A 22981-nucleotide genomic window follows, 5' to 3' on the forward strand; every position below is an offset into this window, starting at 1 on the left:
TAAAAATTAGCCTCCACTAAGGACTATTTACCACTACTTCAAAATGGAGACTGATAGCCACAAACCTCGCTTGACTATAAGCTCATATTAGAAACAATCCATAAAGTTTCTGAGATGTTTATCTCCAGGCTGGAAAATTTAGGTGCCAACTCCAATTTACAAGCTGTAAACCAGACTTCAACTAAAGAATTTAAAACTCAGAATATAACAAAACTGGAACAAATTACTACTGAGACAGAGGAACACAAGGTACAAGAAGATATTGAAAAAGCTAATACAAAAAAATTGACTCTATCCAAAGAACCGACAACTCTAAAAGTACAAGGAACTATCATTATGGCAAATAACCTTAAGGACCAACAACAAACTATGGGAAAACTTAATACTCAACTTTTGACTCCATCAAAAGAGCCTATAACTTTAGAAGTATACTATGTGCAAGATAGTGATGCTAACATAGAGGATGTGGAAGATCAACAAAGACAGTTTCCTGGAAGCCTGGATAGCCAAGCACTAATTACAAAACTGGATAAGACTCTCTACTTAAAGCAGATGAATCCAGACGGAAGAGGAATCCACACTGAACTGAAGATAAAGTTTTTAGAGCAAATACAGAGACTAGAACTAACAGGGCAACAACATAATGATTACAAATGGTTTGGTTTTTGTGGATCACTGATGGCTAGATGGCCTCCTTCGATTCAAATAATATGTATTGGAGCGAAGGGAGACCTATCTGGCAATTTAAAGGCCTTGGTCTGGAAACCTGATTGGCAAAAAAAGAAAGCCAGAGTTAGATTTAAAAAGTGAGTTCTTAGAGAACCATTAAAGGCTATCCTTTTAGTAATCAGTGATCTATCAGGATCTAAAATAGAAAATGTTTATGAGATAGAACTAGAATGTGTTTATGTATCTATTAGGCTTATTTTAGACATTATAATTTGTGCACTGACATAATGGAAATTTGGTTTATAGATCCCACGTTTGATGTTAAAAGATGTTTGATTATTCTATTTAAGAATTAAGAATTAACTAAAATTTAAAACAGAATCTGGTTGTGCATAAATAGTTGTAGATTGATAAACATAGGCTGTGGTCCTGTCAGTAACGTGTAATGTATTAGGATGTGAAACAGACAATGCTTATTAGGTAGAACATAGCTACTCAGCCATTGTGTACATGTTAGATGCTATAGTTTTTGCTGTAATGAAATAAGGGAAATTTGGGTTGTGAATATTATTTGGGATGTTAAAGGCTAAATTTGAGTAATATAATTAAAATCAAAATTAGGTAAAATTTAAAAACAGGACATAGATATATCTCAATGAAATTGAATTGACATTTTTTTAACTGACCATGCTATTTCTAGAAATTTATTAGTTTAAACTGGTTGTATGAAATGTTAAGGGAAATTGAGAAGGATGTTTTGATAATGTAACCTGAATTATGTACTGAAAACTGTTACTGAATCTCTGATTACCCAGTCACCATGATGCTTTCTAAATATGTAGATTTTAACTGAAAAACTAATAAAACTTGTTTTTTTTAAAGTAGAAAACCAAGTTAGGAGCCAAGAATGGAGATCTTTATCATCTGTGGGCTATTTTTACAATAAATTTTACTTTAAGCAAAGGAATTCTGAAACTGGGTTGTTCCTCCCACTTGTACCATGGGCAGGACTGAACATTTTGTGATAATTCTTTTTAACTATCCAAGATAGAACATCTTTCAATTCTTGGCTAGCTCAGATTTTTCAGAGTACCACATTTGCACTTTAAACTCATTTTTTTGCAAATGGAATTTACATTAAAGGTGGAAAGAATTCTGAAGTGATTGATCTTGGTCTGATTTTTTTACATCTCAAAAGCCTGGCATTTTAACAGGGGTGTGTAGACTTTCTATATCCACTGTAAGTGGCATACTAAACTACTTGCAACAGGTTATTCTTAGTTTACTCTAGAGAAAGTGCCACAAGAAGATAGTAATTAAAATAAACCCAGAAGGGCAGTTACAAGAAGCTCACATATTAGTTGATACATGAGTAATACAGCTCCTCTTTACATAACCAGAAACAAGAAGAAAAGGATGAGAAATGTGTGGCATGATGTTTTGGGCCTCTCTTCTATACAGTGCCATTTACAGCAGACTAAGCAGGGTACATTGTCACCCGTTATCTTAATAGCAGGACCTATAGGATACAATTGACTTAAGTATTGTATACTGTACAGCAGGGGTGTCAAACTGCTGGCCCACGGGCCAGATGCGTCATCTGGAAGCCACACCCCCACCCCATTGCCGGCAATGGCAAAACTGTCCCGATACGTTGCATGACGTCATGAGATGTTGCAAGTTTGACATGTCTGCTGTACAGTGTCACGAACAAATTTTAAACAATGTATTCTCTAAACCCTAGATTCACTTCCCATTATGTAATATTTGCAAGGGAGACCTTGCCTAGAGGGATAAGAAAAAGAAAGGTCAGGATTATAAATCTAAAATTTTATTAAGGACAAAAGGACAGTTCAGGATGAAGTTAAAATCCAAACAATTAAGTTTTAGACATTTTCACAGAAGCCTAACACATGCTTTATTTTAAAAAAGATTTGTACAATACAGTTCTACATACAAGCTGCCCTGTGAAGAAGTTGGTGGCTTACTAGGACTTGAGCAAATTCAGAGGTAAAATTATGTCCTTTGTAAAAACAGAAGTCTATTACATTAAAAATAAGTGAAGGGCCAAGACAAAGTAATTATTAATGCCCAGGTCTGACAAAAAGTGTTTACAGACTATTCTGCAACTTGTGCTGTAGGAAAGTAGATTTCACTCCTTTCCTCCCCCCACCCGTCATGATTCTCAAGTTCAAATACATACAGGAAAGTAAAGTAATCCTAGTTCTGTGGGAAGGGGAAGTTAAAAGGACGCAGAAAAGTAAGTTTAGTTTAGGACAAGGTGTTAAATTTTCCTCTTCCCTAATTTTATATGTGTGACAATAATTCTTGTATTAGCTGCATTCATGATTACAACCTTAGCTGTTAATGCTAACACTTAAGATGCATTTGCTCCAGCATTTTGATTAAGAGTAACCTATTTTGATTGCAGTAAGATGCAGGTGTTTTTTTAAAAAAAGAACTATGATTCTGGCTATAGAATACTGTAAACTACACTTTGTCTCAAGTCAGTTGGCACATACCCTCCCTTCCCACAATACGCAAAAAATAGCAAAAAAGGAATCAAACCTACACACACATGCTAAACTATAAAAATGCTGTTAATACTATTTGGGAGAAAGGTTGCAAATTTCAGGTGATCTTTACAGAACAAGCACCTGCACTTGCTGTTTCTGTTGGTGGCCTTCATTCCTCCAATCAAGGTGACGGATTATGAATATGCACATGCATACACAAGCAGAGATCTTGTCCTGTTTCTACAGAGGGTATCCTCAGCCAAGTGTCTCTTCACTTCTTCCTCATGTTCAAACCCACAGTCTGTTCCTTTAAAAGAAAAGTCAGCCAAAGGAGGGATGAGGACAGAAGGACAAGCAACTTAACTCTTGTCATCCTTCTTATCATCATCCTCCGAGGGATAAGAGTGCCATGTGAGCCTTTCCTCATAAAATGAGATAACCACCTGTGGACACTTGATGTTAGCTTCCTTGGCAGGAACCAGATCAGCTTCATCGGAGTTTTTCCTATATAATCAAAAGAGAAAAAATGTTAGTGTTTATCCCACAGGGAGTGATAAACAACATCTATTTTCAAAATACATATGATCAAAAATTGTACCATGTCACCTGAATGAAACTTGTGATAATTTGATGGAATTTATTGTTTAAAGTTCTAAGGTATATCAAAGTCAATATTTTCTGGTAGCAGGTACAACCATTTCATTTTGTTCTCTAATTTAAAAGATAACTTGCTGGATCTTCTATTTCCTAATTGTGGAGATGGATGAATATCCCACTAAACTGTAAGGATACCATGGCATAGTTGCCAACCTCTGATGGACAATACATTTGCACCTACCATGTTTCCCCGAAAGTAAGACCTATCCCCAAAATAAATCCTAGCTTGTTTTGGGGGGATGGGCCTAATACAGTGAAGGGAAAATTTTGGATTGCCTGATTTTGTACATTTGCCCACTGACAAGGAAATGATCAGTCTATAATTTTAATGGAAGGTTTAACAAGGAGAGACAGAATAACAAAAAAATCCAGAAAAACATATTTCAAATGTTATAAATTTAGGTAAAGGTAAACGTTCCCCCGCACATGCGTGCTAGTCATTTCCAAGTCTAGGGGCCGGCGCTCATCTCCATTTCAAAGCCGAAGACGCGGTGGCTCAGTGGGTTAGGACGCTGAGCTTGTCGATCAGATGGTCGGCAGTTTGGCGGGTCGAATCCCGAGTGCCGCGTAACAGAGTGAGCGCCTGTTACTCGTCCCACCTTCTGCCAACCTAGCAGTTCAAAAGCACGCAAAAATGCAAGTAGAAAAATAGGGACCACTACAGTGGGAAGGTAACAGTGTTCTGTGCGCCTTTGGCGTCTAGTCATGACCACAGAGACATCCTCGGACAAGCGCTGGCTCTTCATTATAAATTTATTTGCATTTTAATGAGTGAAATAAGTATTTGACCCCTTCACAAAACATGACTTAGTACTTGGTGGCAAAACCCTTGTTGGCAATCACAGAGGTCAGACGTTTCTTGTAGTTGGCCACCAGGTTTGCACACATCTCAGGAGGGCTTTTGTCCCACTTCTCTTTGCAGATCCTCTCCAAGTCATTAAGGTTTCGAGGCTGACGTTTGGCAGCTCGAACCTTCAGCTCCCTCCACAGATTTTCTATGGGATTAAGGTCTGGAGACTGGCTAGGCCACTTGCTTCTTGAGCCACTCCTTTGTTGCCTTGGCCATGTGTTTTGGGTCATTGTCTTGCTGGAATACCCATCCATGACCCATTTTCCTGGCTGAGGGAAGGAGGTTCTCACCCAAGATTTGACGGTACATGGCCCTGCCCATCATCCCTTTGATGCAGTGAAGCTGTCCTGTCCCCTTAGATGAAAAATAGCCCCAAAGCATGTTTCCACCTCCATGTTTGACGGTGGGGATGGTGTTCTTGGGGTCATAGGCAGCATCCCTCCTCCTCCAAACACGGGAAGTTGATGGCAAAGAGCTCAATTTTGGTCTCATCTGACCATAACACTTTGACCCAGTTCTCCTCTGAATCATTCAGATGTTCATTGGCAAACTTCAAACAGGCCTGTACATGTGCTTTCTTGAGCAGGGGGACCTTGCAGGCGCTGCAGGATTTCAGTCCTTCACAGCGTGGTATGTTACTAATTGTTTTCTTGGCGACTATGGTCCCAGCTGCCTTAAGATCATTGACAAGATCCTCCCATGTAGTTCTGGGCTGATTCCTCACCGTTCTCATTATCATTGAAACTCCACAAGGTGAGATCTTGCAGGGAGCCCCAGACAGAGGGAGATGTTATTTTGTGTTTCTTCCATTTGCGAATAATCACACCAACTGTTGTCACCTTCTCACCAAGCTGCTTGTAGTCCATTCCATCCTTGTGTAGGTCTACAATCTTGTTCCTGCCATCCTTGGACAGCTGTTTGGTCTTGGCCATGGTGGAAAGTTTGGAATCTGATTGCTTCCTTCTGTGGACAGGTGTCTTTTATATAGGTAAAAAGCTGAGTGTCATGGTTTTGATAGATGAGACCAAGTAAAGCAGAACTCCGAGGCTTGAGTTTTCCTCTAAGAACATGTTCATTGGTTACAAAGTATCGGCATGATCAAAAGTGAAACCAAGACAAAAGTTCCCTCCCAAAGCAACAGTATTACAAAGTTAAAATTCCCACCCCCAAATGTATGCAATCAAGTATAATTCCCAATAGAATAGATTGGCGGGCTTTCTGACATTAGGCTCAACCCCCCCAGCTGAGGGCACAGAAATGACCTTGGTTCTCACAGGACAGAGAATTGTTTAGGCTAGCATAGAACTTCCCATACCTCCTCCCCCCAATCTTGTGGCAACCGAAAACGAACAAGATGGCTTCAGTCAGGTTCGTTGCAGGTTTGACAGTTGGATCCCCTAAAGAGAAAACAAATCCTGCAGAAAGCAAAGAGTAAATTAGGAATCTCCCCGAGGCTTTTGAGGGTGTTTATCATAAAACTTCTTTATCAACCAGTCTGCTTTGACGTCTACACTCTTAACCTCAGGTAGCTTCTGATAAAGGATACCCCTTCCACTGCACTAGGAACTGTAATTTCCCTTTGTATAACCTAGAGTCAAGGATTCGCTTAATTTCATAATGAGTGTCTCCTTGAACTAAAAGGTGACCAGGTGCTTTCTTGGGAATTGGTCTCAATGAGGATTCCCTCAGAGCTTTTAGCAAACTGCAATGGAAAACAGGATGAATTTTCCCAAGTAAGTGAAGAAGTTTCAATTCAACTGTCACAGGATTGATAATTCTAACTATAGGGAAAGGACTAAGAAATTTCGGTCCCAGTTTCTTACTGGACAATTTAAGTCTTAAATATTTGGCTGAAAGATAAGACCTTTTCCCCCAGCAGAAACAACCTCTGAGGGGACTGCTTCTTATTGGCTTGTTCCTTGTAAGTTTTTGCAGCTTGTGTTAGAGCTTTTTTTACATTAGTCCAAACAGTTTGACATGATGTCACCCACTGGTCTAATGTTTGTGAGGAAGGTGGTTCCTGAGAGTATTCAGGCATGAGGACAAATTCTTGGCCGGTAGCTATCTTAAATGGAGTAAGTCCAGTACTGCTATGCACAGTATTATTGTAAGCCACCTCAGCAAAAGGTAGGTCAGCCCAGTTCATTTGTTGGTAATTAACGTAGCATCTGATGTATTGTTCCACCATTGTGTTAGCTTTTGCTCAGATGAAAAGTCAAGGAAAGCCCCTGAGGCTATGAAATGAGCCTGCTTAGAAAAAAGATCAATGACAGTCCATATTACCGTATTTCCTCTACTTTCTGGTAGCTCAACAATAAAGTCTATAGTTATTTCCTCCCAGCTACCTGCTGCAACAATCCAGGGAGTTTCCCTGGTCTTTTCATGGCAGCGCAAATGGAGCAGCTTTTTATGTAGCTTTCAATGTCCTTTTTCATCCCTGTCTACCAAAACTGTCTCCAGATCAAATGCAATGTTTTTTAAAAGCCAAAGTGACTGGCAAATTTGGCGTAGTGACTGCGTTGAAGTGCCTGGATTCTAAGGGTCTTGGGTAAGTACAATTTAGAGCCCTTCCAGGCTAACCCATCCCGTTGGGTCAGTAGAGTCTTATTTGCCTGGAACCAGGTGTCAGTCTTTAACTCTTCCCTAAGTTTCTTTCTTAAGAGGGCTCTCTGGCTCGGCTGGCTGTGTGTGCATTTGACTGCGAGTGGTTATTTGCGAAGCTGATTGTGGCAGGGGAATAATAGGGTTTATAATGTCCTCTCGGCGGCTTTTCTACTGGGGCATCCTAGATAAAGCATCAGCCAAAGAATTTTTTCCCTAGGAAGAGTGAAATTGAAATGATTAAAGTACTGTGCCCAACAGACCTATTTAGGGGACAACTTTCGAGGGGTTCTCAGTGCCTTTAGATTTTTATGATCAGTCCACACTTCAAAAGGCTTCCCTCAAGAAAATGACACCACGTTAATAAGGCCCACCTCACTTCGAAAGCCTCTTTTTCCCATATTGCCCATCGCCTTTCAGTATCAGTTAATTTCCTGGAGGTATAGGAGCAGGGTTGTAAGTCCCCCTTTTGATTTCTTTGCAAAAGGACCGCTCCCACTGCCACATCACTTGCATCAGCTTGGATTATGAACTGTTTGTTAGGATCGGGGTGTTTCAGGACAGGTTCAGCTGCAAATAGTCTCTTTAAGTTTTCAAATTCTGCTTGGCATTCCATAGACCATGACAGGGGTTGACCCCCCTTTTCCGGTTTTCAACAGTTCAGTAATTGGCAGGGCTATCTTGGCAAAAGAAGGAATGAACTGCCAATACAGGTTTGTGAACCCTAGGAAGCTCTAAAGCTGTTTACAGCTTTCTGGAGGCTGCCACTGAAGCACCACTTTGACCTTGGCTGGGTCCATTTCAACCCCCTTGCTGGAAGTCCGGTACCCAAGGTAGTCGAGGCGTGTCTGATGGAAATCGCATTTAGAGAGTTTAGCATAAAGCTTGGCTTTAGGCAACTTTTTGAGCACTTCACGCACTAATTTGATGTACTCTGCCATGGTTTTGATGTAAATAAGGATGTCATCAAGATAGACTATAACCCCTTTATACAGGTGATCATGTAGCACTTGATTAATTGCATAAACACAGCAGGGGCCCCTTGAAGGCCAAAAGGCATAACTCTGAACTGGAAGCTTCCCAGAGGGCTGTTGAAAGTTGATTTCCATTCATCTCCCTCTCTGATTCGCACCCTGCGATCCATCTTTTTTCTCTTTAAACAGAACAGGGGCAGCCACACACGATTTTGCGGGTTGGATGAAACCTCTGGCTAGATTCTTGTTGATGTATCCCCTCAACTCTTTTAATTCTCTGGGCGTCATTGAATACATTTTTGGCTTGGGAAGTCTGGCTCACAGATCTCAATTGTACAGTCAGTCACCCGGTTTGGTGGGGGGAGGTTGTTGCATTCCTTTTCGCTAAAAACTTCTGCTAAGTCTTGGTATTCACTGGGTATCAGCTGCGGCCCTGGAATTAGGTTTTATGGCCGCTCTTAAAAGTTCAAGGGACTGTTCTGGTCTTCAATAGCGCCAGCTCCCCACACTTGGACAGGACAGGACAGGACCTTGGAGGTCTTCTGGTCCAGCCCCCTGCTCGAACAGGAGAACCTATACCATTTCAGACAAGTGACTGTCTAGTCTCTTCTTAAAAACCTCCAGTAGTGGAGTGCCCACAATTTCTGAAGGCAAGCTGTTCCACTGGTTAACTGTCCTCACTGTTAGGAAATTTCTCCTTAATTCCAGGTTGCTTCTCTCTTTGGTCAGTTTCCAACCATTGCTTCTTGTCCTGCCCTCTGGTGCTTTGGAGAATAGTTTGACACCCTCTTCTTTGTGGCTGCACCTCAAATACTGGAATATTGCTATCATGTCACCCATTTCTTCTTTTCTTTAGACTAGCCAAACCCAAGTCCTGAAGCCATTCTTCGTATGTTTTAGTCTCCAGGCCTTTGAACATTTTAGTTGCTTTTCTCTGAACTTTTTCCAAGGTCTCAACATCTTTTTTGTAGTATGATCACATATTAGCCTAGAAACCATTCCTTTATATTGAAAGACATGGTCCAAAAACTGCTGTGCTATCTCCCTCACTGTGGGTAAGCCCTTACAACAGATGAAATGTGCCATCTTGTTGAGAAGATCTACCACCACCAATATGGAGGTATAGCCTTGGACCAGTGGTAAGTCAGGAATAAAGTCTAGTCATACGATGTGCCAGAGCTGGGGAGGATATTCCAAGGGCTGCAACAGCACTGCCAGATTTTGATGCCAGGGTTTGTCGTCCTGCATATGTGGCAAGATGATACATATTCCTTGATGTCTCTTGCCATCCTAGGACACCAAGTCTCTCAATGTGTAATGTCTTGAAGATACCTACAGTCTACACACCTGTTAAAATGCCAGGGTTTTGAGATGTAAAAAAAATCAGACCAAGATAAATCACTTACGAGTTTTTTCCACCTGTATCGTAACATATAAGCTGTACAATTCAATTGAAAAAGAAACAGAAATCTTTTTGGGAGAAAAAAAAAACAAAAAATGTACAATAATATAGTTGCACATTAAACTAATACTTCGTTGAAGCACCTTTTGATTTGATGACAGCATTCAGTCTTTTGAGGGTAAGAGCCTATCAGCATGGCACATCTTGCCTTGGGAATCAGAGCCGGTCCGGGCTCTGCCGGGGCCATTCCAAAACTTTGGTCTTCTCGTAAAGCCATTCTTTTGTTAATTTGGAGGTATGCTTTGGGTCATTGTTGTGTTGAAAGGTGAAATTCCTCTTCATCTTCAGCATTTTAGCAAAGGCCTGAAGGTTTGGTTCCAAAATTGATTGATTTGGATCTCTTCCAAATTCTTTCCACCTTGACTAAAACCCCAGTTCCAGCTGAAGAAAAGCAGCTCCAAAGCATAATGCTGCCACCACCATGCTTCAGTCTGGGTATGGTGTACTTGTGGTGATGCACAATGTAGTTTTTGCACCAAACATACTTTTTGTAATTGTGGCTAAAAAGTTCAACCTTGGTCTCATTAAACCATAACACATTTACCAACATGCTTTTTTCACACTTGATGTAGGTTTCTGCAAAATGTAACTGGGCTCGGATGATGTGCTTGATCAATCAGTTTAACTGAATGCGGGTGTATACTGTCTACTATTTAACATCAGTTTGAATGTGATTGGTTAATTCTGAACAAAGCCATATCTCTACTTATAAGAGGGTGTGCACACCTATGCAAACATGTTATTGTACATTTTCATTATTTCCCCCCTTAAAATATGTTTGTTTTTCAACTGAAGTAGACTTTTTATATTCACTGTTTAATACAAGTATCTCCTCAGACTACTCGCCCTCTTATGGGAACAGATAAAGTTGCTGGGGTGTGTGTGTTCAGTCATAGGTTACTTGGGACTATGCAATGACTCAAGGCTAACTCTGCACTTGATCCCTCCTCCTTGCCTGGCTGGTTGTTTCCCAACATCCAGCATGGCTAACAATGAGGGATGCTAGAAATTGTAAAGGCAGTCCTTGACTTACGATCATAATTGAGTCCAAAATTACAGTTATGTAATTGCAGTTTTAAGTTGAGGCATGTGACCAGATCCGAAGATACAACTTTTTTTTAACTACAGCTGTTAAGTGAATCCATTTTCCACAATGGGCAATTTTGCTGGAAATCAGAAGCAAATGCCAGAAACTGGCAAAAAAAGTTGCAAATCGTGGTAATATGACCGCTGGACACTGAGAACAGCTAAGCACCCAAAATGTGATCACATGACTTTTTGTGTCTGTGGCCACTGTAACTCCGAAAACAGGTTGTAAGTTTATTTATTTATTTAGCATATGGCAATGTTACATTAGCCAGGAAACTACAATGCTAATGCAGAGTAGTAGTTTGGCTGCCTAAGACCGCTAGCCCTGTTTGGTTCATGCTTGTGTACTTTCAAAGGTGTGCCACAGGGGGTGAAGCTAGCTCCTCACCAGAAAGAAAGATGAGCAGCTTTCCTGCAGTGTCATCCAGGGCCCTTTCTCTCCACTGAAGCTGCCTCGCAAACGGGTGTCACAATCGGGAAGGTCCAGCGCCAACAGGATTCTAACCATCCACACGAAGCGCCAGCTTGTCTCCCCACCGAAGTGGTACCCATTTATCTACCCGCATAGAATATGCTTTTGAACTGCTATGTGGGCAGAAGCTGAGGCAAGTAACATGAGCTCACCCCGCCAAACAGTGCTAGGACTTGAACCGCTGAAGCAAAGACCATCTCCAGCAGCATTAAGCCACTGAGCCACTGCACCTCTATGTTGTAAGTGCTCTGGGGAGATTTGACATAACTTTTTTTATAATATTTTATTAATTTACCAATTTTACATTTGAGTATTTAAAAAGCAACATGGTGACTGGGTTAATAATTCAATAACAAAATCTTTAGTGTAAATCTCAGGTTACAACATCAGATATTTCTTCTCTTTTCCCCTTAACATTTACTATCTCATATTCAAACTAGTAAATTACACAGAAGAACTATACAAGAAAAAGCTTAACGTCCCTGATAACCATGATGAGGTGGTCACTGACCTCGAGCCAGACATCACAGAATGTCAAGTGAAGTGGACCTTAGGAAAGCTGAGCAACAACAAAGCTAGAGGAGGTGACAGTATTCCAGCTGAGCTATTCAAAATCTTAAAAGACGATGCAGTAAAAGTGCTACGCTCAATTTGCCAGCAAATTTGGAAAACTCAGCATTGGCCACAGGATTGGAAAAGATCAGTTTACATTCCAATTCCAAAGAAAAGCAGTGCCAAAGAATGTTCAAACTATTGCACCACTGCACTCATTTCACATGCTAGTAGTTATGCTTAAAATCCTACAAGCTAGACTCCAGCAGTATGTGGATCGAGAACTACCAGAAGTACAGGCAGGATTTCGAAGAGGCAGAGGAACTAGAGATCAAATTGCCAACGTATGCTGGATCATGGAGAAAGCTAGAGAGTTCCAGAAAAACATCTACTTCTGCTTCATTGACTATGCTAAAGCATTTGATTGTGTGGATCACAACAAACTGTAGCAAGTTCTTAAAGAGATGGGAGTACCAGACCATGTTATTTGTCTCTTGAGAAACCTATATGCGGGTCAAGAAGCAACAGTGAGAACTGGACACGGAACCACCGATTGGTTCAAAATTGGAAAAGGAGTCCGGCAAGGCTGTATACTGTCGCCCTGCCTATTTAACTTATATGCAGAGCACATCATGAGAAAGGCAGGGCTAGATGAATCAAAAGTTGGAATTAAGATTGTCGGGAGAAATATCAACAACCTAAGGTATGCAATCCCCTTCATGGATTACTGCCTTGTCGTGGCGAAGGGGCTTGCGTAATTCAATGAAGCTATGAGCTATGCCGTGCAGGGCCACCCAAGACGGAAAGGTCATAGCAGAGAGTTCTGACAAAACGTGATCCACTGGAGAAGGAAATGGCAACCCACTCCAGTATCTTTGCCATGAAAACCCTATGGATAGTACTAAAAGGCAAAACAATATGATGCTGGAAGATGAGCCCCTCAGGTCGGAAGGCGTCCAATATGCTACTGGGGAAGAGCAGAGGGCTAGTACTAGTAGCGCCAGAAAGAATGAAGTGACTGGGCCAAAGCCGAAAGGACGCTCAGCTGTGGATATGTCTGGTGGTGAAAGGAAAGTCCGATGCTGTAAAGATTTTTTCTCCATAGGAACCTGGAATGTAAGATCCATGAATCAAGGAAAGCTGGACGTGGTCAAACAAGAGATGACAAGACTAAACGTCGACATCTTAGGTATCAGCGAACTAAAATGGACAGGAATGGGTGAATTTTATTCAGATGACCATCAGGTATACTACTGCAGGCAAGAATCCCTCAGAAGAAATGGAGTAGCCTTCATAGTCAATAAAAAAGTAGGAAAAGTAATACTAGGATACAATCCTCAAAATGACAGAATGATCTCAGTTCAAATCCAAGGCAAACCATTCAATATCACAGTAGTCCAAGTCTATGCCCCAACCACCGGTGCTGAAGAGGATGAAATTGACCGGTTCTATGAAGCTCTACAGCACCTTATAGAACTAACACCCAAAAATGATGTCCTTATCATCATGGGGGATTGGAATGCTAAAGTAGGAAGCCAAAAGATAACTGGAATAACAGGCAAGTTTGGCCTTGGAGTACAAAATGAAGCAGGGCACAGGCTGATAGAATTTTGTCAAGAGAATACGATGGTCATAGCAAACACTCTTTTCCAACAACCCAACAGACGGCTTTACACATGGACATCACCAGACGGTTAACACAGAAATCAGATTGACTATATGCTCTGCAGCCAAAGATGGAGAAGCTCTATACAGTCAGTAAAAACAAGACAAGCAGCTGACTGTGGCTCAGACCATAAGCTTCTTGTTGCAAAGTTTAGGCTTAAATTAAAGAAAGTAGGGAAAAGCGCTAGGCCAGTCAGGTATGAATTAAATCATATCCCTGTTGAATATACAGTAGAGGTGATAAATAGATTTAAGGAATTAGATCTGATAGACAGAGTGCCTGAAGAACTATGGACAGAGGTTCGCAACATTGTACAACAGGTAGCAACCAAAACCATCCCAAAGAAAAAGAAATGCAAGAAAGCAAAATGGCTGTCTGAGGAAGCTTTGCAAATAGCTGAGGAAAGGAGGGAAGCGAAAGGCAAGGGAGAAAAAGAAAGATATGCCCAATTAAATGCAGAATTCCAAAGAATAGCTAGAAGAGATAAGAATGGCTTCTTAAATGAACAATGCAAAGAAATAGAAGAAAACAATAGAATAGGGAGGACCAGAGATCTTTTCAAGAAAATTGGAGAGATGAAAGGAACGTTTCATACAAAAATGGGCATGATAAAGGACCAAAATGGCAGGGACCTAACAGAGGCAGAAGAGATTAAGAAGAGGTGGAAAAATTACACAGAAGAACTATACAAGAATGAGCTTAACGTCCCTGATAATCACAATGAAGTGGTCACTGACCTTGAGCCAGACATCCTAGAATGTGAAGTGAAGTGGGCCTTAGAAAAGCTGAGCAACAACAAAGCTAGTGGAGGTGACAGTATTCCAGCTCAGCTATTCAAAATCTTAAAAGACGATGCAGTAAAAGTGCTACACTCAATTTGCCAGCAAATTTGGAAAACTCAACAGTGGCCACAGGATTGGAAAAGATCAGTTTACATTCCAATTCCAAAGAAAGGCAGTGCCAAAGAATGTTCAAACTATCGCACCATTGCACACATTTCTCATGCTAGTAAAGTTATGCTTAAAATTCTACAAGCTAGACTCCAGCAGTATGTGGATCGAGAACTACCAGAAGTACAGGCAGGATTTCGAAGAGGCAGAGGAACAAGAGATCAAATTGCTAACATACGCTGGATCATGGAGAAAGCTAGAGAGTTCCAGAAAAACATCTACTTCTGCTTCATTGACTATGCTAAAGCCTTTGATTGTGTGGATCATAACAAACTGTGGCAAGTTCTTAAAGAGATGGGCATACCAGACCATCTTATTTGTCTCTTGAGAAACCTATATGTGGGCCAAGAAGCAACAGTGAGAACTGGACACGGAACCACTGATTGGTTCAAAATTGGGAAAGGAGTCCGGCAAGGCTGTATACTGTCGCCTTGCCTATTTAACTTATATGCAGAGCACATCATGAGAAAGGTAGGGCTAGATGACTCAAAAGTTGGAATTAAGATTGCCGGAAGAAAGATCAACAACCTAAGATATGCAGATGATACCACTCTAATGGCAGAAAGTGAAGAGGAACTAAAGAGCCTCTTGTTGCGAGTGAAGAAGGAGAGTGCAAAACTTGGGTTGAAACTAAACATTAAGAAAACCAAGATCATGGCATCTGGCCCTCTCAATTCCTGGCAAATAGATGGGGAAGAAATGGAGGTAGTGACAGATTTTATTTTCCTGGGCTCCAAGATCACTGCAGATGGGGACTGTAGCCAAGAAATTAAAAGACGCTTGCTCCTCGGGAGGAAAGCCATGGCAAATCTAGACAGCACACTAAAAAGCAGAGACATTACCCTGTCAACAAAAGTGCGTATAGTCAAGGCGATGGTCTTCCCAGTTGCAATGTATGGCAGTGAAAGTTGGACCATAAGAAAGGCTGAGCGCCAAAGAATTGAAGCCTTTGAACTATGGTGCTGGAGAAGACTCCTGCGAGTCCCTTGGACTGCAAGCTGTTCAATCCGGTCAGTCCTAGAGGAGATCAACCCTGACTGCTCTTTAGAAGGCCAGATCCTGAGCTAAAACTCAAATACTTTGGCCACCTAATGAGAAGGAAGGATTCACTGGAGAAGAGCCTAATGCTGGGAAAGATTGAGGGCAATAGAAGAAGGGGACGACAGAGAATGAGGTGGCTGGATGGAGTCACTGAAGCAGTAGGTGTGAGCTTAAATGGACACCATAATATGGTAGAGGACAGGAAGGCGTGGAGGAACATTGTCCATAGGGTCGCGATGGGTCGGACACGACTTCGCAACTAACAACAACAAAGGTATGCAATGATACCACTCTTAATGGCAGAAAGTGAAGAGGAACTAAAGAGCCTCTTGTTGCGGGTGGAGGAGAGTGCAAAAGATGGCTTGAAACTTAACATTAAGAAAACCAAGATCATGGCATCCGGCCCTCTCAATTCCTGGCAAATAGATGGGGAAGAAATGGAGGTAGTGACAGATTTTATTTTCCTGGGTTCCAAGATCACCGCAGATGGGGACTGCAGCCAAGAAATTAAAAGACGCTTGCTCCTCGGGAGGAAAGCCATGGCAAATCTAGACAGCACACTAAAAAGCAGAGACATTACCCTGCCAAGAAAAGTGCATATAGTCAAGGCTATGGTCTTCCCAGTTGCAATGTATGGCAGTGAAAGTTGGACCATAAGAAAGGCTGAGCGCCAAAGAATTGAGGTCTTTGAACTATGGTGCTGGAGAAGACTCCTGCGAGTCCCTTGGATTGCAAGCTGTTCAATCCGGTCAGTCCTAGAGGAGATCAACCCTGACTGCTCTTTAGAAGACCAGATCCTGAAGTTGAAACTCAAATACTTTGGCCACCTAATGAGAAGGAAGGACACACTGGAGAAGAGCCTAATGCTGGGAAAGGTTGAGGGCAATAGAAGAAGGGGACGACAGAGAATGAGGTGGCTGGATGGAGTCACTGAAGCAGTAGGTGTGAGCTTAAATGGACTCCAGAATATGGTAGAGGACAGGAAGGCCTGGAGGAACATTGTCCATAGGGTCGTGATGGGTCGGACACGACTTCGCAACTAACAACAACTAAGGTATGCAATGATACCACTCTTAATGGCAGAAAGTGAAGAGGAACTAAAGAGCCTCTTGTTGCGGGTGGAGGAGAGTGCAAAAGATGGCTTGAAACTTAACATTAAGAAAACCAAGATCATGGCATCCGGCCCTCTCAATTCCTGGCAAATAGATGGGGAAGAAATGGAGGTAGTGACAGATTTTATTTTCCTGGGCTCCAAGATCACCGCAGATGGGGACTGCAGCCAAGAAATTAAAAGACGCTTGCTCCTCGGGAGGAAAGCCATGGCAAATCTAGACAGCACACTAAAAAGCAGAGACATTACCCTGCCAAGAAAAGTGCGTATAGTCAAGGCTATGGTCTTCCCAGTTGCAATGTATGGCAGTGAAAGTTAGACCATAAGAAAGGCTGAGCGCCAAAGAATTGAGGTCTTTGAACTATGGTGCTGGAGAAGACTCCTGCGAGTCCCTTGGATTGCAAGCTGTTCAAACCGGTCAGTCCTAGAGGAGATCAACCCTGACTGCTCTTTAGAAGACCAGATCCTGAAGTTGAAACTCAAATACTTTGGCCACCTAATGAGAAGGAAGGACACACTGGAGAAGAGCCTAATGCTGGGAAAGGTTGAGGGCAATAGAAGAAGGGGACGACAGAGAATGAGGTGGCTGGATGGAGTCACTGAAGCAGTAGGCGTGAGCTTAAATGGACTCTAGAAGATGGTAGAGGACAGGAAGGCCTGGAGGAACATTGTCCATAGGGTCGCGATGGGTCGGACACGACGTTGCAACTAACAACAACAATTCAAACTAGTACATTTCTAATTATATCAACTCAATAAAGACATCATTATTACATTTATCAATAAATTTTTAGCTTATACATATCTTAATTACATTCAATCTTCATAAACAATCCATATCCTGTTATTAATTTTTACATAATTTTTAACTTCTCATCAATATTCCAATTTAACCTTTGATATCCATAATTTTCAGACTTTGGGTAACCAAGAGTTCCCTTACCTCATTTCATAACAAACTTTATAGTGTCCAAAATACACATTTTATCTATTTAAATGTAATCTTGTTCTATTTCCTAAAGTTCAATTTCCTAAAAGTTATCTATTTCCCACCATACTTAATAATACAATATCCCCTTTAATAAATCAAAACCATTATATATATTGCCTGGGTTAATCAATAAGTCAAACATATTCATGATAATTAATTTTCTTTTCCCTTTTATATCTAATTTTTCAGTATTAGACAAATCTTTATTTTGAACTGGTTTCCAGCTATTTTAAATCTAATAACCAAAATTCCCCTTATCTCAAGATCTCCCTTTAACCCTCTAATTGACAATATAAAATCCCCTCTAATGAATCAAACCCCCAATTTTTTCAACATTATTCTAGCTTTTTTCCTTTGCCAACTAGGCTTCCATATCAGCGCTTTTAGATCATCAAATAAATTGCCCTTCATTCTTATATATGTTAGTTGAATTAAAGGAGACCATTTGATTGCCAGTTTTCTGGAAGGACTAGCCCATTTGTATTCATTTAGTTGTCGCCCTGTTATTCCAGTTCCCCCATATTTGCTCTGATATATTTGTCTTCAATTCAATCTGTTCTTCTTTCTCAAATTTCTTCTGATTTGTATAGAAAGTCATTTCCATTTCCAGTTTTGTCACTTCCTTGTCTGGGTTTTCCATCAGCTGTACTTGTTGGTCAATTGAGTCTTCTGTCTTAATATTTAATTGTTCCACTTCTTCTGTTATCTTCTGCATTGTTGGTTCTTTGGTTGTAGTCAAAGTTTGGCTTTGTGCATCTAAACTGGCGTCTTGATCTTTTATTTTAGGTCTCATTTTATCACAAGCTGAAAGAATAGTTTCATGTATTGCTTTCAACATGGCAAGAATTTTTTCCTGGTCTTCATCCACCTTTCACGTGTTTGTAAATAATCTTTCTAGTAACAGTTATTTCTTAAGCAATAGTCAGTAAAAGTTTACATTCACAGTTCAAGAAGGCCAATTTTACTGCTCAGCTGTTCTCTTACAGTTGAATCTCTCACAGATGGTACCAAGGTCAGTCTTATCTATGTTCCAGGCTTTGAGCCAAGTCTCTTGTTAGGAAATAACAAATTGCTATACCAGGCTTCACCACAGGATGTCACTGATACCATTTAAGATTTTCTTCTTTTTTTTAAAAAAAAAAGTCCCGAATTTTTCTAATTCTTTTTCCAGTTTTATTTCTTTTTTGTAGATAAGAACAAAAGTCTCCAGAAAAGATAGGAAAATTTTTGGTCCCCAAATCTCAAGAGACATATGAATCCAATTAGATTGAAATTGTTCTTTTATAGCTTTGATTACCCTGGGTAGTCAGACGCCGCCATTCTTAAGAGGGTGGGATAAAACTTCCCTTCCCTCTCTCCTCACAGGGGGAAGATACTTCAAAGAGCTTTCTCAGGAAGAAGGTACTTAGGGTAAAGAGAAGATAAGATCTCACCCACTTTCATCCACGTTGCTAAGTGCTTGGTAGTAAATTTGACTTCGGCTGTCAGCAGCTTAGTGACAAGCCATATTTATATGGCCAGTTGTTTCCCTGTCGTTTTGAAGAGCTGCCCCGGATCAAGCAGGGGTCCTCTCCTTGCTCATCGCCCCTACAGGGCGATTTTCGACCCTTTCCAGGGTCCCCCAGTGGGGTAAAACTGGACGCTGGAGACAAAGCTCGCCTCCATGTGTCCACCAGGGCTGTGATCGCAAACCGGAAGTCGAGTGATCTGTCATAACTTTGAACAGTTGTTAAACAAACTGTCATAAATACAGGTAGTCCTCAACCTATGACCACAATTGGGAATAGAATCTCAGTGGATGAGCAAAACACTTAAGTGAGACACTGAATGTTTTGTTCAATAACTACAATCCTGGCACTCCCAGTTGCTGTCAACTGTTTGGTCAACTCTAGTTTTCCCATGCAAAAATCTGGGTAGTTAACAATGGCTTTTCATAACCCCCACCCATCATGTGTTCATGTTGCCCAATACATGTTTTCTGTTTGTTATAGGAATGGTCCACTTCTCCGTCAGACACCTGCTTTTGATGACCTTGGGTCTCACGATCTGTGGACGGCTTCTTGAAACTCCCATTTCTTTCCCAGGCTTTCCCTCCACCCTGTTTCTATGGCAAGTTGAGTAGCGACAGAGGTTAACAATCATCTTAGCAATTCAACCATGACAATTGCTGTGATCACCAGTGTCATTACATGGACTGAGTCCCAGGTAAGGAGCGTGGGGTGCCTTAGGGGGTGAGGAAGGCCCTGGGAAGGTCCACTGGGTGGGTGAGGGAATCTTTCATTGGACTGCAGGGATGGAGCTAAAATCTTCAGGTTCGTGCAGCTTGACAAAGAATTTCCTTTCCCCTCCATCCATTGGGGGAAATCCTGAAGAAATTTAATTCCATTTCTGCAGCCTAACAAAGGATTTCCTCCCAGTGGACAGAGGGGAGGAGAAATCCTTTGTTGGGCTAGAAATCTCAGGTCCGTGTAGAACTGAAGATTCCCCCCTGGTAGGCAGCTCTTTCAATAAGCCCTCAGAGACGAGAGGGAGTACTCTCAGCAGTAGCCTGCAACATTCCCTGTTGGCTTCTGTATTGGGGAAGCTGGCAGAGAAGATTGCAAATGGCGATCACATGATTGCAGGGGGTTTGGCACCAGTTGTAAGTGTAAACAGGTTGCCAAGCACCTGGACAGTGATCACGAGGACAGTGCAGTGCTTTATGATGGCCAGAAGTGCTCTACCCTTTCTGAGACCAAGCACCCTTTCTGAGACCATCATAACTTTGAACAGTTGTTAAACGATTGATCGTAAGTCAAGCACTACCTATAATTTAGCAAAACTGGAGGCTGCAAGTTTGTAGTTACACGCATAAAATTTCATTCCAAAGAAAGAAGTTGAGCTTTCTTCTTCACAACGTCATGTTTATTTGGCTGTTCTGGAATTGCCAAGATGTGAATCTTCCAGAACAGTTAATGTTTCATAATGCACTCATTGAATGTTCTGCTGATTTATACTTAACCCTACCACAGGACAATTGTAAGAAAGGTGGCTGAACTCTTAAGTTGAGAAATCACTTTTCAGAATTTACAGACAATACTGTTTTTCAAAATGAATTTATACACCATCCTTTCTTTAGCGGAAAATCTAAAGCCAGATCAGAGTACAGTCCAGACAGTTAAAGCACACAAAAATATTGTACCATCAAGAGACTTTATCCACATCAAGTTTTAATCCTAAGCAAGCAAACTAATTCAGGACACCATATTATAGGCAGACAAGCTTCTATGCCATTCTGACTGTCAACAAACTCAACAGCTTACATTCTGCCACAGGCAAACAAGATTAAAACAACAAAAATAGCCAACTGTTAACTGAATACTGTATGAATCCTGTGCTAAGGAATTATATCCCCATATTCTGACACAGACATTAAGCCACAGCATTTCCTCAACATTTATACAAGCAAATGTCATACTTCAGTTTGAAGAAGTGCAGTGAGAGCTTCAAAAATTAAAGGACAAATTTACCATTTCATTAGGAACATGAGCTCCCCACTTGAATCTGTGGCACCAATAATCCGTTCTGGCTCAAACCCTCTTGCAAACCCTCGAGGCTTTTCAGCCTAAAGAAAAAAAAAGAAATGTTAATGAGTGCTGCATTCAGAGCAGGGGTCCCCAACCTCTGGTCCATGGACCAGCACCGGGCTGCGGCATGCCAGAAACCGGGGCCAGCAAACAAGCGAAGCCCCATCCGTGGGATGCAGGCAGCATGCAAAACCACACCTCCTCCGGTCTGCTGAAAAACCTCTCTCCACGGAACTGGTCCCTGGTGCCCAAAAGGTTGGGGGCCACTGATTTAGAGATTAGCACAAAAAGATCAAGCACTGAATATGGACCGATCAGATAACACAAAATATTACTGCCAGAAAATGGCTTCTGCTATACTAAAAAGGAGGGAATCCTAAATCAAGAATATGGTACATATATTCAAAACTATATGATTTCATGAACCCTAATATTTCATGTAATTTACCTGAAGGGTAGACCTTCAACAAAATTACAAGAAATTTGAGCTGTTATTTTGGTGAACTGATGTCCTCCTTAATGGCAGCTTCCAGGGATCATGTATTCCTTGAAATTCTAGACAATAAGCTATCAATGGGCTAGAGATAAATATTAATGGAATGAAAATTCTATATCATATTGCCATTAAAGTTTCACGGCTATAAATTGGGACTTTACTTCCAAGGATGAATAGAAAAAAAGATGTGATTAAAAACAGAAAAAACAGAAAATGAATAGATAGTATATAAAAACAGAAATAAAAATACTGAATACCTAAAAGAATGTTAGACAAGATAGAGCAATAAATCTGAGAGTAAGAATAAATTTCTTCAAAACCACAGGGAGCAGAACACACCTAAGGTATTTATGCACCTCAAAGATCCTTAATTGTAAACTAAAAGTATGCCCCTCTGTTTCATGACCCCATCGGATCCTGGTTCGGAGGAGGAGTTGGAACCAGGAATGTCTGACAGGGATGGCACATCTCACTTGGAATGTTTGGAGAGGCCAGGAGCTGCCAGGCCCCTCAGGAATTGGGTGAGGTGGTCGACTGCAGACAGGCAGTGGTGTTGAGAGGCAGCAGATACCCTGTTATGAGGAACAGCTGCCTCCCCCACTCAATCAGAGGGCATGGAGAGTAGAGTGGAGGTAAACTCAAAAGAGGTCTACAAGGCTGCTTGGAAGGTCACCCTGCCCCTCCTAATAAGGAACACCTGGCATGGGTTAGCCTTCACTCGTGGTTTTTTTAAAAAAAGTTTTATTGATTTTCTAATTTTACATTTAAGTATTTAAAAAGCAACATGGTGGCTGGGTTAACCGATAATTCAATAACATACAAGTATCTTTAATAGAAATCTCAAAAGTACCACATTAAATATTTCCTCTCTTTTCCCCTTAGCATTTACTGTCTCATATTTAAGCTAATACAATTCTTATTATATCAATTGAATAAAAGTAACATTCTTACAGTTATCAATAATTTTTACCTTATACATATCCTAGTTATTTTAACATTCAGTTTTTATAGACAATGTCCTAATTAGTTTTCTCAATTTTTAATTTCCTGTTAATATTTGAATTTAACATTTATTGATTATAATTTCCAAATTTTGAGTAACCAAAATTCCCATTATCAAATTCATCACAAAGTCTAATGTTCAGGATACACATCTATTCAAACATATTCTATATCTCACCATCTTACATCATCTAATTAGTAATACAGTATAACATTCTTATTTTCTATTAATTTCAAAATATCTTAACCTTAGTAATCAGAATTTCTCTTTTTTCAACATCAGATGCTTCCTCTTTTTCTCTTAATGTCTACTATC

At 40.8% G+C, this 22981-nt stretch overlaps 1 protein-coding gene across 5 annotated transcripts in view; it reads right to left on the bottom strand.

Moving 5' to 3' along the window:
• Positions 1–2484: 2484 nt before the first annotated feature.
• Positions 2485–22981, bottom strand: part of LOC310648273 (chromobox protein homolog 1-like) — an 873008-nt gene continuing 852511 nt past the window's right edge. For 4 of the 5 annotated variants that reach the window (XM_083376027.1, XM_083376026.1, XM_083376024.1 and 1 more), the window contains 2 exons: positions 21111–21205; positions 2485–3689 (listed from right to left, as the gene is read on the bottom strand). In XM_083376027.1, the coding sequence (XP_083232153.1) occupies positions 3545–3689; positions 21111–21205 (240 nt within the window). In that variant the 3' untranslated portion in view covers positions 2485–3544. The remainder of the gene's footprint in view (positions 3690–21110; positions 21206–22981) is intronic. The other variant, XM_083376028.1, reaches the window with a different exon arrangement.

The sequence above is a fragment of the Vipera ursinii genome, assembly GCF_947247035.1.
Source record: "Vipera ursinii genome assembly, chromosome: W".
Classification (NCBI taxonomy): domain Eukaryota; kingdom Metazoa; phylum Chordata; class Lepidosauria; order Squamata; family Viperidae; genus Vipera; species Vipera ursinii.